At 32.0% G+C, this 20,578-nt stretch overlaps 1 protein-coding gene across 1 annotated transcript; it reads left to right on the plus strand.

The window, feature by feature from the left end:
• Window positions 1-260: 260 nt before the first annotated feature.
• Window positions 261-659, plus strand: LOC139907092 (uncharacterized). Its single transcript, XM_071893100.1, has one exon. It carries the CDS (start codon window positions 261-263, stop codon window positions 657-659), a length of 399 nt encoding a protein of 132 aa, XP_071749201.1.
• Window positions 660-20,578: the final 19,919 nt, after the last annotated feature.

Consider the following 20,578-nt stretch of genomic DNA (forward strand, 5'->3'; position numbering starts at 1 on the left):
AGCTATTGCTCGAATATGGGATCCCCTCGGAATAGTTACTCCTGTTTTGATTGAGTTGAGAATAGCTTTTCAATCTTTGTGGGAACGAGGAATAGATTGGAACACAGTTCTAGAAGAAAAAGAAGCAGAAGTATGGAAGACAAAAATCAAATCACTGGAACTGTTGAAGGAAGTACAAATAATAAGATCATTACGTCCAAAAAATGTAGTAGGATGACCTTAAATTCATAAATTTGCTGTTGGAGGAGGATAATTAGCTTATGGAGCTTGTGCGTTTGTTCGATGGAGACTGGGACGGAAGTTTTGAAGTCAAGTTTATAGAGGCAAAGTCTTACGTAACTCCTATTCGAATCAAAAGCATACCTAGAATGGAACTAAATGGATTATTGATCATGACAGGACTGATGAAGTCTATTATAAACGCGTTACAATGGGAAACAGAAAAGGTTTATATGTGGAGTGATTCAAAAACAGCATTTAACTGGATTCAAAATGATAAAGACTCTTTTAAGGCTCATGTGCAAGCTCATGTGTCAGAGATTCAAGAGACTTTTTCGCAAGAATTGTTTTGTTTCGTTCCAGGAAAGCAAAACCTGGCGGATGCTCTCACAAAACATACAGGGAGCGGGGATCAAACTGTCGCCTATTTTAAACCTTGATAACTTGAAGACGACATTATCAAATAAAAAACCGGTTACCAAATAGGAAAGCTATTCATGTCAGCGGACGATACGTAGTTAAGTTAGCATCATGCCGTCATCATATGAGGAGATAAAGAGCTATAAGTGGAACGAGGAGCTTTCGAGGTCCGCCATAGTCATGGCATTGGTTAATAATGGAAGTGAAACCTCCAATTCAACGATTGCTTCAACCTTAGGAGTGAATTTACGGACTGTTCCGCGTATCTGTAAGAAGCTAGAGGACACCTGGGATGTTGATGCCACCATAAAGAGGGCACCCAAGGAGGAGGGCGCCGACAGGAAGGTCAGGGACACCGACTTTGTCGACAAGGTGAAGAATATGGTTGAGGATGACCCTACCAGGTCAATGAAGGCCGGAGACAGGCCTTGGGTGTGGCAACAGGACTCAGCACCCTGCCATGTGTCCAAAATATCCATGCAGTGGTTAACCGAGAACTGTTATGACGTCGTAACCAAGGATTTGTGGCCTCCGAACTCTCCCAACCTTAATCCTTTGGACTATTTTGTCTGGGGCTATGTCGAGAGACATACCAACAGACATCCCCATAGCACCAAGGCCAGCCTGATGGACTCCATGAAGGAGGTATTCGGCAACATGGACAATGAGATGGTCAGAAGAGCCTGCGGCCGGTTCAGAGGTCGTATTGAGGCTGTTATTGATGCCAACGGTGATTATATCATATGAATGGCTACTCTATACCTATATGCTCGTCATAATTTTGATTTTCAATAAAAAAGTTAAAAAATGTATATTTTGTGTTGTTTTTTGTAGAAAAATATTTTGGCGACAATTTGATCCCCGCTGCCTTTATAACCGTTAATGACTTTAAAATTTGGCATCACAGTGAAGACTGGCCAGAAGATCCCCAAAATATCTATATGAATGTTCGTAACGATCCGGAAATCAAAAAGACTAAACGTATAGGAAGAAAATGTAGGGGAATATAAGAACATTTTGTATGGATTTTGAAGAAAACTTAAGACTTTGGGATTAAAGTTAGAAGACAGTTTTTGTGTGGAAAGATGTGCTTAATAAAGTACATAGAGAAGATAATATGGGAGCAAAATTGAAGGTCGTTAGAGCCTTTTAAGGGAATGTGGATTTTAAGAAGAAATAATTTAGAAGGTTATGTCAGGTCTATGATGCAATAGACGAAGTTTATAGAGCTGATTGGCGTCTGAAGAAAATAGATTGAATGGCAAAAGAACAAAAATCGCCTATGATTATTCCTGGAGGCATAGTTGCAAAATGTATCGTACAACATCACCATGAGAAGGTTTATCACGGGGAATCAAGACGAACACTGCATCTATTTTACATGATGGGTTGTGGATAATTGGACTATCACGTATAGTATGGAAAGTTATAAATACTTGTATCGATTGTAGAATTGCAAATCTGCCCGCTATGGCTCAACAGTTGGGACAATTGCCTGGTATTTGTATGGCGAAATAACAAAGTCCGTTTGAATGTATATCTGTGGATGTTTTTGGACCTTTGTTGGTGAAAGTCTCTAGAAATAAAAGTGTAGAAGGACAGGCAGTCATTTTCTCCTGTTTAACCTCTACGGCTATTCATTTAGAATTTACTTATGATTTATGTAGTGGAGGAAAAGGATTCTCATCAGAAAAGTTACTCTCAGCGTTCAGGAGGTGTGTGACTTTGCGGGGAGTACGAGTAGGAGTAACGTATCCCAATCAGGGAAAGAATTTAGTTGGAGCTCACAAAGAAATTAAGAAAATATGTGATAATTTGAGTGAGTTGATGAAAAATGAAACAGTACGAACTAAGGATTTGGAGTGGAACTGGAACTGCCCTCTCACTAGTCACATGAATGGAGCTGTAGAAAGTTTAATAAAAAGTGTAAGAAAGGCTTTTAACGGAATTATGTATTATAAAAACGTAATGTTAACCCCAGATGAATGGTCTACAATATTGTACGAAATAACGTATATGGTAAATTCGAGGCCATTATTTCCTAATAATTCAGCCAATCCTTTGGACGAAGCAGGTTTCATTACACCGAACAGCCTCTAATACGCGGAAGGAATAATAGTGGACCAAGTAGATGAAGCCGAATCTAGTTATCTTCAAAAGAGATTCCAACTTATTAAAAGGAAAAGTGATATGTTCTAGAAATTATGTATAAGATACATATATGCCTCCTCAGTTAATATTGAGGACAGAATGGTTCAAAACGAAGAAAATATTAACAAATGTGAGTATGGGATGGAAAAAAGTATAAAACCTGGAGGAATCATGTCTAAAGGGGTCTGGAAAGGGGGTATCGTCACAAAAACATATCTTGGAGAAGACGGCTTAGTTAGAAAAGTGAAGATCATGACATCAACGGGAGAATATTATTGCCCTATTTCAAAATTATGTTTGTTAGCTACAGGAAGGGAATTGGAAAAGAAATTTAAGAAAAAACTTGAAGAAAGACTCTCTGTTTAATTGCTATTGTGAATTTGTTTTATTGGTATCGGTTTGGTTTTCAGTATTAATTTATATCAAGTGTATGACGTATTCCTGTAATGATAAATCAAATACCGATGATTTATCCCTGGATCGACGTCACTCATTTTCTATTAACCTGTTGATACTTGTTTTTCCTTTTCTTACTTTTCAAATATATAAAATCATAAGTGTACTGAGTAAAAGAGGAGATGTGACTCCGCTAAAAGTTTTTAACAAATTTAATAAAATAGATGTATATAAGTAATGTTTGTTTTATTATAACAATTAACTAAGGAGCTAAAAAAACGGACGAGTCCTAAAGATCACGGAACGTTCATTCTAGTAATGATAGAAAATGAGTATTTATAATAACTCATTCCTTACGAGGCTGTACAAAACACACACATACACACTTTTAGGAAATATAAAACTAACATATATCAGAACAAAATATGAGTATTTTTGAAATTTCATTTATTGCCCCAATGACCCCTCCACCTTCAAAAAAAGTACACGGAGTTTCACAAATAAAAATAATTGAACAGATAAATTTGTAATATCATACTTTCTTAAATGTAATGTTATGGTCGAGGTTGAGAAAATAAACATAGCATAAAAAATATATAATAATTTATAAATGGATCATTAATTTGAACACAGTGTAGTTGAGTTATTTTCTCCATTTATTCAGAAAAACAAAGGCCATACTTTTTAATTACTTTGTTTCATGTTGTATGAAAAGCAGTATATTTATAGATTAATAGAATATATTTTTCGTCACGTGAATAAATATAGTTATTGAAATAAATAGTAGCATTAATCTAATTGCACAAGTAATTATATTTTTGTACTTTTAACATATTTGTTATATGAGCAAAGATTGCAGCCGAAATTAAAGCAATTAAATTGTGAGAAAATTTCAAGTTTATTAGTGTGTTAAATTACAAAATAATTATCACTAATTATACGAGTTCCTCTAAATACTTCCTGCAAGATATATTTCGTAGTCCATTGAATATGTATAAATATAAAATTAAATTAACTTAATAAAACATTTCTTTTATAGTTGAATAACATGAGTGAGTTCGCAGTAGAATGTTTGTAATTTTTTACCCTGATTAGTTATTTGAATTCAGACGTTTGAGGGGATTTTTGTAGTATGAGCTCAATGTGAGGTTTGATGTCCTTCGATTTCAAATATCTGGGTATTTACTTTACAAATTTATATATTTTGGAACAAATAAAATGAATGATAATCAGGGGTGTCCACAGGGGGGGAGGGGTATTGGAGGGGATGTAGCCCCCCTATCAAATTAAAAGATTTGTATTGTTACTAGAAAATGTAATATCTAGAATATTAATTGGTTGAATTTTATTAAACTGGGAACAATTATTGAATAATAATTCCATAGTCTGACAGAATTGGCTGATTACCAAATTGATTTTGGACTTTTTCTCTGTTTTTTGATGTTGTTTTTTGACACAATAATAGTAAAATAAAAATGTATTGCTTCGCTACAAAAATCCCATTCATAAGTTATAATATTCTTCCATTGACATGCTTATCGCCTCATTCCTTATAATCTTTTTGGAAATAAAATTTCAGATATTAATTCTTTTGGAAAAAATTTAGGTTAGTAATGTAAATACTTTAAAAAATGAACGAGAAATTAGAAATGACTGTAAAAATAATGTTCAACCTAGTTTTAAAAATATGACTATGAGATTGGCTGTTAATAAAATAAAATAAATATTTTTATTTTGTTCTGTTAAATCATGTCATTCCTAATACCTATTCATATTTTCCTGTGACACGAATTACTTATATCTTGTATAATATACATGTTGATGTTATTTTAAAAAGCTCATCCGAAGAGATATTTTAAAGAGATATTTGTTTAACCGCGATTATTTTTAGGTAGTTAGGTTCTAAGTTGAATTTAAAAAGAGTTTTATGAATCCCACAACTCAAAATTGAGTAATTAGAAAGAGTTCCGTTAAGGGATGAGAAAGTATGATTAAAATACATTCAGAGATGATCGAGTATGTTTGAAAGTCTGAAACCAATGATAGAACACTTCCTGCTTCTTCCAACTATATTTTTTTCTAAACTAGAAAAAAGAATATCTAAATTGATTATGATATTTACGTTTATTCTTATATAAGTAACTATAACTACATGTCAAAGTGTACATAAAACTATTCATTGGAAAATTAATTATGAGTTGAGCTATTATTGTATTCATAAACAGAAAATATGTATATATATATATGTAATTATATTCTTCATATACATGGCTTAGAAGTATAAATCACGGCCACATTATATGCCATACCTCTAAAAGGGAATATAAATAACTTATGTATGTCCAAAATGATTTTTATTGCAGTCTTCAAATCTTAATACAAGTGACGTAAGCTTATTTATTGTTTCTCTGGAGGAAAAAAAATTTGGACGTTAAGCTATAATTGGTTATTAATGAAAATAAAAAAATTTAATTCTAGTAAGGGAGCTTCATTCATTTATCAGTAAATGAATGACGTTAGCAGAAAATATTTTTGGTGAAAAAAATAAATTCCTTAATTACCTTCTTACAACGAATAAAGTATCGTTAAGGATGTGATAATGCAAGTACAATATTGTACCTACATGAAAAATTAAATTGTGCGTAATTTGTAATAAATAAAATCATAAAACGCACACATTGTTGTGTAATTTGTAGTGATGGGATTTGCATAAGATTACAATGAAAAGGTGAGATAGAGTCATGCACACACGTACATATTGGCAACCCCACATTTTTACTTAGTTACTCTATTATTAAAACCAAAAAAAAAACACAATAAGATAAAATAAGAAGAAGAAGAAATGCTTATTGATAACACCATACAACAGCATTTTGTTTTGTTTTTTTATTTTCGATTATATTCCATATTAATTTCTCAAATCTATCCCTATATATAGCCTCCCATCATGTTCTCATTATAAGACACTTGGTACCGCTGCTCAAACTGGAGCCTAATTCGCCGTGCTATTCAGAACACATCACCATATTTTCTTTAAAATTTTCCAAATGAGATTTTAACATAAACAGCTTGTGGAACATCCTACACTCCATCTTTCTACCTCACATAGTTTTAATTTTTTGTATTATCCAAAAATCATTCACAACTTTAGTGAAACTATTCCATGATCATCTTCCTTTTTTCTTGAGCTTCTTCGGGAACTCTTTACAATTGATGATTTATCTTATTTGAGGGCCTGTAAACAATCCAGCCTCTTTTCTTCTTCTTCTTTTTTTTTTTTTTGTTGGTATTAGGGCAGGGAAAAATCATTGATGTAGAGGAAGGCTTTAGACTTCTTATCTAAAGTTTTCACGAATTGCTTCTTTAAACCAAGTTTCAAATAAAGTGGTGGAAACAAAACTTTTTTTTTTTTCTATCAATGGCTCCCGTTAAACATTTTTCTTTCCCACAGTAAATTCGAGTCGCTTTGACTAGATCTTCTTACAATAATGTGCAGAGTTCTCTTTGCTATCCCAGAGCAAAACCCCATAAAAATGCTACCAAAGATTTTGAATAGGATGGAGGTTTTGATTGAAAGAAGACCAGTGCCAAATCTTAATCATACTCCTTTGAAACCACTAGGATGCAAATATGCTGTAATGCTTTGGATCATCGTTCTATTGGAATAACATCCTACGACCAAGAACTAAATGTTTTTGTGGAGGATTTCAAATTTTCGAAAAAAAATATTAACAAATTTTACTCATTGCGGCTAACCGGAAACAAATACACTCATATGAACCTGAGTAATTATCTTATAGTCTTTACATATAAATATTTAATTAATTTAGTTTCATAGAATAGAGACAAAATTATTTACTTAAAAAGGACATAGTTAACATTTGCGGAGAAACGAAAGCGTACTGTTATACATATGTATACATACCGTACTTATAAAAAGTATTTCAACACTTCAAAATCATATTAATATGTTTTTATAGCAATATAATCGACATACAGAGTGGTTCGGAAGCAAAACGTAGGTACATTTTTCTGGATTCAAAAAATTTTATAATTATAATTTTAGTATCTTTGTCTAATCCGGATAAAATATCTTATAAGTACAAAAAAAATGACAAAAATGGACTCTTTCTTTAAAAATCTAATAAATTCCTTATTTTTAATCACATTGGTAAAAATCCTACTTTTTCATAAAGGAAAAACATACCACTTCTTTATAAATAAAAAAAAAGCTCCTAAATAGTAATATTTTGAATGTTATTTAAAATTTGTTGCTTGAAAAATATTATTTTTATATTTATTAAGTTCTCTAAGTTTATTGACAGTATATGAAATGTTGCTCTTTTTAGGGCATATAACCATCATTTTTGGGTAATAAAGCTCATTTTCATGTTTCTCGAGGTAAAAGCTAATCAGGAACATATCATTTCACTACAATAGCTAAATTTGTTGACTAGTGTAACACAAGAGAACAGTTAGGGGAAGCGGGGGGAGGTATTTTGTAGAAATGAATCAAAGACAATAATCGAATTTACCTAAGAGTGCAGAAACCAAAATTGATCGTAGTTTTCCTATAAGTCATCTGAATTCTGAAATATCTGGGATTATAGTAATTCGGGACTATTATCGTTCAGAGTCATTTTTGCCCATAAAACAATTCTTAAACTAAAAGTGGATTATTAAAACTTATGTAAAAGGGTTTTTTATGATTCAAAAGGGTTTTTATTGATTCTATATCTTGCTTTGAACTCGATATATTTCCATTTTTAGGCTGAAAAATGATTAAAAACGACACTCTTCTTGAGATATTTACAACTTATTTATAATACATAATGATGAGGAATATATAGCCTTATAGAAAAATATTCAATATATAATTTTAAAAAATGATATATATAAAAAAATATGCATCTTCAAAGATTGATGTTCCAATTTTGTAGTGATCCCATTTCTATGGGGGTGTACTAGCAAATAGTCACCATTATCATCATATTTTTTCTGATTGCAAAATATTGTAAATTAGGCTAGGAAGGTAAACTTTTAAACAATGTTCTTTGTAAGAATTGCCCTTTTAATAGTCTCGTTGTACTCGTCTCAAGTGCCCCACAGTACAAGGAAGGGGAATTGCTAAGTGTTCCTTTCATAACAAGTTCCACCAGACTTCGACAATGCAAGGTTTACATTGGATCTATTAGAAAAATGGAACCTGAAAAACAAGGTTTTTGGTCTAGGATTTGACACAACAGCTAGCAATAGTGGCATTAACAACGGTGCAGTAAAACTGATTGAAGACAAACTTGGGCGAAAAGTTTTCTACTTCGCTTGTAGACATCATATATATCAGATGTGGTAATTGGAGGAACATGTGAGGCAACTTTTGGCAAGCGTCAGGGCACGGACAATACAATGTTTGATAAATTAATAGAAATTTGTTACATGCTAGATAAGGACAATCCAAGAATTTTAGCCAATGTTGAAAAAGATTCGGACCCCATGAAGAAAAAAATCAATTATTTCTATAAACAGTTTTCTAGAGAAGATATCTTCAAATGCAGACTTCAGAGAAGTAGCAGAGTTGTGCTTGATTATTCTCGGTTAGAAACCTGGTTGAGTTATTCATTAGACCAAGCCTGTTGGATGAAAAAGAATATATATGCAATGAAAAGTTCAATTTTTTCAAATGGACTAAAATACGAAAAGGGTACCATCATTAAACTAGAGAGAATAAATAAATTCCTGGTTGTATTTTATACAAAGCACTCGTTAGTAGAAAATCTGCCGCAGATGCTCCTATCTACGATTTGCAATTGATTAAAAACATGCTTCACTATTAACATATTGATCTGCATCCTTTGTTCTGTTATATTGTATTGTTTTTTAATATAGAGTTATTAGCTTTGTTCAAGAAAAAAAATGATTTTTTTTGTATTTTATTCTATTGTATTATATTTTTGTATAGATATACGTCAAGATAATAATGACTTGGAAGAATACCTGAAAAGACAGGGAAAAATTGAAAAAATATGAAAAACAAGCATTTTTGTACATCTTTGGTAAAATTTACCCATGAGCACAAACAAAGGGTTAATAACATATTTGTAGAACTTGAAGTAGAGTTTATTGGCCTTAAATTTATACTCCTATCAATGCTTTGCTATACGATAAACCATTGCGAAACTATAGTCAAAAGAATACAAATAATATGGGGGGTCCTTTTTTTTAGAGCCACCAACATTAAATTTGCAGGGCCCATGCGGCAGACATAACCGTCGTCCAAAATCCAAATGACTGGTATACTTAATTTTATAGATCTTGGAGAATGGGAAAAGTAACATATTCAAATGTATGAAAAAAATGTTAAAATTTGAAGAGGTCTATTGGAGGTGCATATTTTTTAAACATATATTTTTTCTTAAATTATACATTGAATATTTTCTATAATATAAGCTATAATATTCTTTATGACTATGTATTATGAATAAGTTATAAGGGTCTAAAAAAGAGTATAGTTTTATATTATTTTCAGCTTAAAAATGTAAATATATCGAGTTCAGAACAAGATACAGGATCATTAAAACCCTTTTACATAAGTTTTATTAATCTTACTTTTAATTTGGGGATTACTTTAAGGGTTAAAATGACTCTGAACGACAATAGTACCCAATTAATATAATCCAAGTAATCTCGGAATTCAAATCACTGCGACAACAATTGAGATCAATTTTAGATACTGATCTCCTTTTTTGTCTTGAATTAATTTGTACAAAAGAGGAGAAACATAATTTTTAAAGAGTTACGAGTAAATACTCGCATTTTTGACACAAAAACCGATTTGTTCGTGTCTCTTTTATGTTAACTTCATAAAACTCGAGGACCAATTTACGAGTTTTTCTCTTAGCACCTCACAATTTTTTTAATAGTGAACTTATAGACATTTTTATTACTTGAAATGTGTAATCAATACAAAATTATCAGTGAGTTAGATATTAATAATAAAATTTAACCATTATATAAGGTAAAAATCCTTCTAGATGTATCTTCTTAATTTATTTTGTTGTAAAATAGCCTTTAAGTTGCTAGATGAGACAAAATGCTCTAAATATATGAATTAGTTATCTCAAACATTTAATGTGAAGAGAAAAAATTATTTAACTATACATATTTATGTTAAAATACACTTTAAGAAATTGTTATCTTTTTCATCCTAAAAAAGTTTTTTGGCAGTAAAATTTACTGTAAAACAAGTTTTGGTATCTTCTAAAAAAAAGTAATTTGTAAAATCTGACATTTATATATATTTTTTTTAAACGTTATGTCATTGTCAAAAAAAAAGCTCATCACTCAATCCCCCCTCCTCCATCCCACCCTTAAGAAAAATCCTAGTCATAACTAGGGATAAACATCTGGTGTTTTTGTATTTTTTGGTTTTTTTTTTTTCAGAATTGGTAACATTAAGATTGAATTTTCTTTTCCTCAGCTATTGCCATAATTATTAAACTCCTGACTACATTCAATTATTTTCAAAATATGATTATATCTTCGAGTGTGCTCAGACAAGACGTAGAGCATCCTTGAGAATTGGTTGCGGAAATATAATTTCCTAAGTCTTTGTTGGAATTAGAATAGAATTGAGGATCGATATCCGAGTCATTCTATGCCAATTCTCTTATTTATTATCTTCTCACCCTCCCTTCTTGTCACAGTTGATTGTAACTGATCTGATGAAACGTCAGGACAGCTAATATGCTTTCTTCTAAAACATTCTCCAAATTCTCAGGGTTACTATGTTTATTTTTGATTTATTTTTTTAACATTTTAAATTTAAATTAAATTTGGGGTGTTGAAATATATTTAGCAAAAGTTGTCTCTAGAACAACAAGGTAGTGCGACTACTTTAAAATAATTTATTTATTTTGTAAACACGATGTAAAGTTTTAAAAGATACAGTTGACTATAGTTTTTTTGTTTTTTTTGTTGTTGTTTTTTTAACACATACAAGTATTATATCTATGAGTCAGTAAACTCCATCAAAGCTTTAATAAAAACAATTAAAAACTTTTCTATGCCAAAAAATTTATATAAAACTTTTCTATTGATTTATTCATTTTGAAAGTTTATGTATTGCAGCTATTTATAAAGTTTTCGGTTTTTTTTAAATAATCAAGATAATTAGAGATTTTTCAACAACTTCATATTTTAATTGAAATCTATCATAATTAAAAGCTAGCGGTGATATTTTATTGACAATAACAGATAGGTATAAGTTTAACCCTTTAACGGATTTTACACGATATATTTCGTTTTCAATTTATACTTTTTCATTGCGGCAGAAGTGATATCAAGTCATAAAAAGACAAATTAGATAATATCAATTTGAAATCATTTGAGTGAGCGTAAACTGGGATTAGGGTACTAAAAAAGTTCTTAAGTCTCCCTTTCCTCTTTAGAAAAGAAGCACCCTTTCTCCCCCTATTGTTTGACAGAAATAGGATATTTTTGTCAAGAGATTCGTTTGCATATAAATTTAACATTTAAAAAATGATTTTTTAATTAAAATACCTGTATTTTCTTAATGATTTTTCAACTTTCTTAATTTTTTTCTCTTTTATTCATCAAACGTCAATTTTCAATTTTTAAGAAAAAATATCACAATCAATGCATTTTGGACATAAAATAGTAGACCTTAACAGTAACATGTAGAAATTTTATTTCCTACAACATTTTATTACATAATTTTTTCAATACTTGGCAAAAAATAAACCTGTTATTGACATTATTCTCATAATCTTTTTTTTTTATTTGCAAGTACGAAAAAAAATATCGTTATTTTTGTGTTTCTCTTTACAATGCCAATAAATCATATTTACTTTTTTTTTCAAAATTATTGCAAAACGGTTTTTTACAATTCTCTTTGTAAATTTTTTGGCTATGCATATAAGATCGACTTCTTAACTAGATAATTTTTTTCATATATATATATATTGGTAAGTTACAGGAAGTTTATAATATATTTGTTTTGTTTTTTTTAAATTCATAATAATATATATATATATGTATAATTCCATATAAAATGCAGGTTATCATAGTGCCATAGTGTTTCCATTTTCAGTAACATGGTGATTATCATCATCAACGAAAAGATATGGGCCAGTGAGTTCAACACATACAAACTGTGTTATATTTTTATAGATGCATACGTTGAGTGTTGTGTGAACCCTCATTTAGGATCCCTCTAGCATGAGGTACACACCTAACAGTAATTTTTTTGGGATGCAATAATGCTTTGTGAAGAACTTATGGATTGCTGCCTGACCAATAATGTATATTTAGCTTATTGACAAAGTCATTTAGCCAAAAATGAAATTCATCACTGAAGATAACAATCAATGATGAAAATCAGCATCATTTTCAAATCGTTATTGAGCCCAATTATGAATCTACGGCACTTCAAATGATCAAAAGGTTTTACCTTTTGTGTTTATTTGATCTAACAATAATGTAAGTTAAGATCATTTAATAAAATTTGGGCCAATGATGTCACAGATATACCCAACGTCTGAGAGCACTGTGTAAGAGACAAATACTTGGTCCAACTGATGTGGTAGCAGAATCAATATTATCTATGCTACGTGCAATTCTTCGTCTAACTGGCTTTGAAATCTCAGGTAGCATATGGCTTGATTCAAATTTTGCCAGTTAATGAGTATTTTTCAAACGTGCATGCTTGTTAAATACCTAGACCTTAAAATTGCCGTAATGCTCTTAAAGTTACGATAGTTGAACGGGTTTTTATTATAAATTTGGATAATTTGGTATCGCTGATTAAGTGTATATCGCTCCATTATTAAATGTATAGAATACGAATGAAGTTTCTAAATGTCAAAGGAAGAAAATAAGTATAACGTCATTTTTTCCCTAGCGGAAATTATTTTTGAAGTGTCCCTCATGAAAAACCCCTTTATATATGTATGTACATGCTATATAAGGTGTGTGATTCGTGTATATTGTCCTTGATCTCACAACTACTTGCAAACATCGAGAAGGCTTAGCCGCTTTCATCTTAAACATTATTCAAATTTTATTTTTTTTGACAAAAGGATGACGAGACGGAATGTATTAAAACAAATTTGAGGAAACATGACGGAATTCACACATTTGTAGAAATTGTTTGAAATTATATGTTATTGTATTGTGTGTTTTGCTGAGCACAATAGATTATAAGCATACAGAAGTTTTTATTGTATTGTTCTGGGGTTGTGAAAAAAGGTTCTGAAGAAATGCTCGAAAGAAAAGTTCGATCCATATCGGGAGAAAAATCTATCTCATAACATTTGAATATTATATATTCATTTAAAAAATAATTGATTTTTTTATATTTCATTAATAATTGATTAATTATTATTTGCCGCTAAATTTTTCGTGGATATTAATTGAGACTACAGAGTAATTCAAAGGATTACTTTCATCATATCATATCATATATTTGTTTCAAAAATTAAATACCAATTATTAAACTTAATGGATTTTTTTTTTTTTTTCAAAAGTTCGAAGCTATTCACCAAAAATTTAATGTTTTGAAGAAAAAAAATTCAAAAATATACAGCTCCTCACAAAAACATTAATTTTTGTTATTAAAAATTTAAAGTTAAAAACAGTTTTAAAAAAAACTATATTAACCTAAGCCAGAATAATATTACTCACACACGTACGCTATTTTCCTTGACTTTTTATGTACGCACGATCGAGTTTCCCTGTTGTTATTTTTGTTTTCCCTCCACACCTCAAAACTAAAGAACGGAAGACAAAAAAAAAATAAAAAAAAATAAAAAAGAAAGAACGCCCGCTGCACTAAGCAATTACTCGTAGTGAAGATAATTTCAACTAAACACAACACAATTCGCATCATACATGAATCCAATAATATAAAAAAATAAACAATGTTTAAAATGAAAAAACCCACAATAAAAAAATTAAGTTTAGCAATCCCAATCACCACATTCCCATCACATTAACTGAATTCAAAAAACCTATAGCTATTTACAAAAAAAAAAATTCAAATATTACTTTTGGGAAATAAAAGTCAAAAATTAAATTTCAAAATTTTTTTTTTTTTCATTATTCATCCCAGTGTTTCAGACATTTTTATGAAAAATATTTAAATATAACAAATGAAAAAAAAACAAATGATTAATAATTAATAGAACATAAGATAGCTTTAATCAATAATTGAGGCGTTCACATTTCTTGTTGGGAGGATTCAGTGCTTCTTCTGGAATTATTTAACCAATTTTTTTTTCTTTTTTAAAGAAGCTTTGTGAAATTGGGTTGTCAAGTAGGAACCATATTCCTTCATTAAAACATCCTATTGAAATGCGGTAAAAAGTCAGGTGACATTTCAGTTGCTCCAAAGGCCTCGTGTATCCATCCATTGAAATAATCATTATTGATTTTTTAATTAAATCTAATAAATGTCTTGCTATAACCGCCTCCCTGCCTCCTTCCATAGATTCGAAAATGATTGTCCACGCCCTTTCCCTTGATTTTAATTTCGCAAGGATCTTAGCTGCAAGATGCATTAAGTCTTTCGTCATTTTACACGACGTATAAATATGAAGTTGCGTGTCGATTTGACCAAATTTAAAAGAACACAGCCTTACCTCCTTGGTTTTTCCAACAAAATTATTGTATAAAAGTGCCATGCAGTATATATGAGCTTGAAGGTTTCTACCTACTATGTCTTTAACACTTTTTAAAGATTCAATAATATTTTTTAAAATTCCTTTTCGTCTTTCTCCTCGAGTCCTGTCCAGTCCAATCTAAATAACGGACATGAGACAGTCTTATTATCTTAAAATCTTTTAAACTTAGATATCTCTTAGTCCAAGCTACAGCTCTTGGTAGGAATATATAAAAAGATTTTTTCGATTTTTTTAAGTATGGATATTCAGTTTCTTTAGCATTTTCGCAATTTGATAGGCTAGGAGTTTATTAGGGCCGTCTTCCTTGAATTTGAACTTTCAATTGGTGCCCTCTCCTGTACTCCCACGCTCATTCTTCCATCTCCTCTTCGCCAAAATCTCCTTTACCCTCACAAACAAAGGGGGATCGTCTTCCTGCACTTTTTGGCCCATATGGTGGTGTCTTCCAAAGTATAAAATGTCCTCGTCTTCCAATCACGACGATAAAAAAGGATCTCAAAACCATATAAAATTAGTCTAAAATCATGTTTATTTTTAAAATTTGTCATCCAAAGTCCATCCTCTTGTAAAATTCGTAGAAGCATTTTAGAAAAGATCTTCGTAATTATTATCTTTGGAGAATTGAACCAAAACTTCCCATGATTTTAGGAAGTTCCAATTTTTTGATATTTTCTCTAGGAAATAAAAATTTCTTATACTTTGGAAACTTTTCCCAATACAAAGGATACCTTTCCAGTCTCCAGTTTGGAAATATATGAACTTGGAGTTCACATAAAAGTTCCACCTGCATACCCTCTTGGAGAAGTTTATATTGGCAGTTTTGATTATTTTTGGGTTGAATTCAATCTTTCTCATGTTTTCCATTAAATATTTTGTGTCTTTTCCTAGACTTGAGAATGTTATCCCCAACTGTTTTATATAGTTGACGAATTCACATCCAGTCATGGATTTCAAATTACGCTTATTGGAACCACTATCAAGGATTTAGTTTTATCATTGTTGATATGAATACCAAATATCTTTTTAAAACGTTTGTACAGTCACAAGCATAGCTTTGCTTTATTCTTCAGTTCCATTCCGAAGCGCTTTCTAAAAAAATATAATTGTCATCTGTGTAAAATTGACATGAAACTTACTTCACTCCAAAATTGATTCCAAGCATTTGATTGTTTTTTACTTTGTCCATGCGGTGCACAAGTGACAAATTAAAAAAAAATGTTAAAAATTAAATATCAAATATTAAACTTTTTGAAAAAAAATTTCAAAAATCTATTGCTATTTACTAAAAATTTAATTTTTTAGAAAACAATTTCAATATTAGTTTTAGAAAAAAAATCATAAATTAAATTTCAAATATTAAATTTTTGGAAAAAAAAAAAAAAAAATACATAGCTATTCATAAAAAATTTAATTTTCGGGAAAAAATTTCAAATATTAAATTTTTTGCTCTGCTCTATAATTTGACAGAATGATCTTTTTTGAAAATATATCTTTAAAAAAAAAAATCACAATTATTGCGTAATTTTTTTTATTCTGGCGAAAAAAAAATCCAATAAGAAGCAAAAATTCCTTAATTTGGGGGACTACAGCCCCTCCAGCCTACCTCCTGTGGACGCCCCTTGTATAGAATAATGAAAATAGAAAATCTGGGCTTTTATAATATATATCAGTTTAATTAAGATGCAAATTATAATGGAATAGCGTCAATTTATAATCCCTATCAATGTGTATCTTTGATTGCAAAACTACTGATTTAAGTTATTTAAAATCATGTATTACTATTATTTTTGTACAAGAACGTAATGCCTCTGTATGACGGTTCATCTACTTCCAAAGGCTTTGAAAGAAGTTGCCTAGTCTGACATATTAAATATGCTCAGTAAAGATACATAGGTGATATAAGTTTAAAAAAATATAAGGAAATACATAAAACGTAAATATTATATTAGAAATACTTATAATCATTTGCGCAGAGAAAAACTTAAAGTACTGCATAATTTGAAAATATTTCTGCATGTTACATATTCCTTTTTTTCTTTTTACTTTCATTTAAGATACCGGTGTGCGCGTCTAAAACTGAAAACTCCTTTAAATTTTAGGTGTTTTTCCTTGTCTACAGGCTTGAAGGCTTGACGGGGGATTCCCTTGTAGACCTTAAGGCCAAGATCTTTCTTAACTAGCCGGTCCATGATCCTTCTGCTGACGATGAACTCCCTGGAGAGGCCGCTGACGGTGACCTTGCCTCTCTTGTCATCGACTGACTTTTTCACGGCAGCAACCATTTTGCCCGACCTTTCGAGGCATTGACTTCGATACTGTGGTCGCCTCAGGAGTCCATTTGGCTACCACGTTGTAAACGGTGGTGCGGCTGCAGTTCAGAACCTTGACAATTTCAGTGGAGTTTTTCCCCGCGCGGAAAGTTCCAAAATTGCGACTCGACGTCTCTCCATATTATCGGTTGTTGTTTCACTGTTGCTATTTAAATTTTGCTGGATTTTTGTTTATAACTAGTCAAGAACCTTGCCTTGGTGTATAAATCGGTTTCAACTCAATAAAATCACGAATATGTGCATGGCGTAAAATTTAAAGGAGTGTTCAGTTTTAGATGCGTACACCTGTATAAGAGCTTTCGTTAAAAGTTTCAGAAACAGAGGTTGAGATAAATTACACTGAATGAATAGTAATAACAAAAAGAAGCATATTTTTCCTCTGAAAATATACTTGAAGAAGTTTATTTTGTGAAGGTGTTTATGTTTAGGATATATTCAGTAAAAATATTTAGGTTGAAAATTAGGTATTTTCAAAAAGATGGTTTTTTGAAATTTTTATATTTGAATTTTGATGTAGAAAAGTATATTTAAATAAGTATTTTTGTTTATGTCTATTTTGAAGAAACTAATAAAATTTATATTAAATATACAACCATAACAATTCTTATGTAAATTTTTTATTAGATCTTTACTTGTTGCTGTAGTTATCCTGATGTACCCACATTCTATCACGTTCATTCAATTTGCTCACCTTTTTGGTTTACATTTTTGTATTAAAAAACAACTGAACCCTCCAGTTGGAGAGAAAACGCATGACGGTGATAAACCACCACCAAAGTTGTATATACATTTACAGAGTACACTAAGTATAATCCCATCAAAAAGTGCAATCTCTTGAGTTGTAAGAATAACTAAGATTGTTGATGCTCAATGAAGCGGTGGTGGTGGCTAATGACCTTTCCGACCAGCTGACCAGTGGTTCACTTGCACAACCCATGGGTAGGGATATATTATAAGACATTTAAAGGGGTTCCTTGATGCTCAGGGAAGCGGTAATGATCCACCTTTTGAACGAGTGATTGACTTACACAACCCAAAGGTTGGGGTGTATCATATAATATTAGAAAGGTTCCTTAATACTCAGGATAGTTGTTGCGATATGGTTGATCTCCTTGATGGACAAGCGGTTCACTTGCATAACCCGTGGCTTGGGTATATTATAGGAGTCCTTGATGGAGTTATAGGAGGCCTTGATGCTGAGGGAAGTGCTGGGTAATGATCCGCCTTTTGGACCAGTGGTTCACTTGCACAGCTCGTGGGCCGGGGTGTATCATAGGATATTAGAAGAGGCTTTGATACTCAGGATATCGGTGGTGATAGGTTTTAATCTTCCTGAGGAACCAGCTGTCCACCTGCACAACGTTTTGGCCGAGGTATATTTTGCAAAATAGAATTGAATCTCTCGTTACAATTTCTTATCATACAATAGTTTGATTGTCTGAATACAATATAAATTTCAATAAAAATAAACTAGAGTATCAAATTACTTCCAATGAAATTCTATCATCATCAAATCCTTAATGATAAAATTGTTTAGCAATGAATTGTTTAATAATCAAATTACCCACAATCATTTCCCTTGACAATGTAAATAAAGTTAAAATGACCGTGGACCACTCTATTGGAAATTTTATAGATTGCCTGGGCAGTTTGCGCATTCGTAACATATATATTTTTAATTTCCGACCCATAGTGTATGAGCAAACTAAAAAATATATATTATCTCCAAGGGGGTGTAACATTCTGTAGCTTTTTTTTTTTTTTTTTTTTTTAACGGGACATAACCTCGGACAGCTGTTTAAGGTACATCACGTCGTTACCTTTATTGTATCACGCAGCTTTTCCTACGAAAAGAAACAAAATAAGACTCAAAATCATACGGTAGTTAGTCAAATAAGTCAATCATACCAACTGCTATATATCTCTTCTTACTCCCAGACTATCACAGTGATATTACTTCTTCCCCATTTTTAAAATGAATTATATAGATATACTTTGTAACATTAAAGTATAAATAATATATTATTCTATACTGTATTATAATATTGCTTAGTGATATTCTATTAAAAGCGTAGATATAAATTTGTATTTCTAAAGGGTGTCCACGATAAATTGGATCTACTTTAAACTTCATCCAGATCCATAATGTGGATATTCGGGGTTAAATCATATTAATATAAAAGGTTGCGTGAACAATACATTATAACTTCCACCACAATTGTTTTGACAACAATCAATAGTCATCATGGAACAAGCAAGGAGAGACGCCATCTTCGAATTGGATCGCGCGGGACACAAGCCCTCTGCTATCTACAAGCTTCTTAACTTCCCCAAGACCACGGTGTACCGGATCTTCAATACCTGGGAGGTTGAAGGGAAGGTCTGCCGCAAGGCCCACAACATGAGAAGTGACTGAATCCGCACTCCCCGCTTCCTTGAAGGCCTCTGGAAGTCCATCAAGGCTTCGCCGGGGACTTCCTTGTCCAGGTTGGCCAAGCACCGTGGAGTGAGCAATTAGCTGGTCTCAAAGGCTGTTAATGAGGACCCTCGGGTATAGGTCATACCGAATGGCCAAACAACACATCCTCATGGCATCCATGAAGGCCACCAGGCTCACCAACGGTAAGTGTCTCCTCAATGACCTGAAGAGCCATGGAGGAAGAATCATCTTCTTCTCTGACGAGAAGAACTAGACTGTCGACAGAAGCTACAACGTCCAGAATGACAGGTGGCTTGTCAAGGAGAGAGAAGAGGTCCCTGCGGTTTTCACCACAAAGTTCCCGGCCTCCGTGATGACCCTGGGTGTCATCTGCAGCGCCGGTGAGGTGATGCCTCCTTTCCTCTTCAATCCCAAGGAAAGGGTTAACACGATAAGGTACTGCGAAGTTATGGAGGAGTTCGTCATCCCTTGGATGAAGGATACGGCCGCTGGGAAGGAGTTCATATTCCAACAAGACTCAGTGCCCGCACACTTCGCCATGAGAACCACTAACCTCTTCAACTCCCACGACATCACTTTCTGGGACCGCAACACCTGGCCCTCCAACTCACCCGACCTCAATCCGTGTGATAACTACTGGTAGGGGAAGTTGGAGAGGGAGGTGTGCAAGGTCAGCCACAAGAGCATCGCGGCCCTGAAGGGTTCCATTACGAGGGAGTGGAATGCTGTCGATTCCACGGAAGTCATCAGGTCATCAAATTCCATTTTTATCAAGCAGGTTGAATTTTAACGTAGTTCCAATTTATCGTGGACACCCTGTACATGGTAACCAAATTTATTCATAGAAGTAATAAGATCGCCAATATATATATATATATTTTGCAGTTCAAGTATGAAACCTGTTAATATGTAAATAAATAGTT

This window comes from Lepeophtheirus salmonis, chromosome 13, assembly GCF_016086655.4.
Source record: "Lepeophtheirus salmonis chromosome 13, UVic_Lsal_1.4, whole genome shotgun sequence".
Classification (NCBI taxonomy): domain Eukaryota; kingdom Metazoa; phylum Arthropoda; class Copepoda; order Siphonostomatoida; family Caligidae; genus Lepeophtheirus; species Lepeophtheirus salmonis.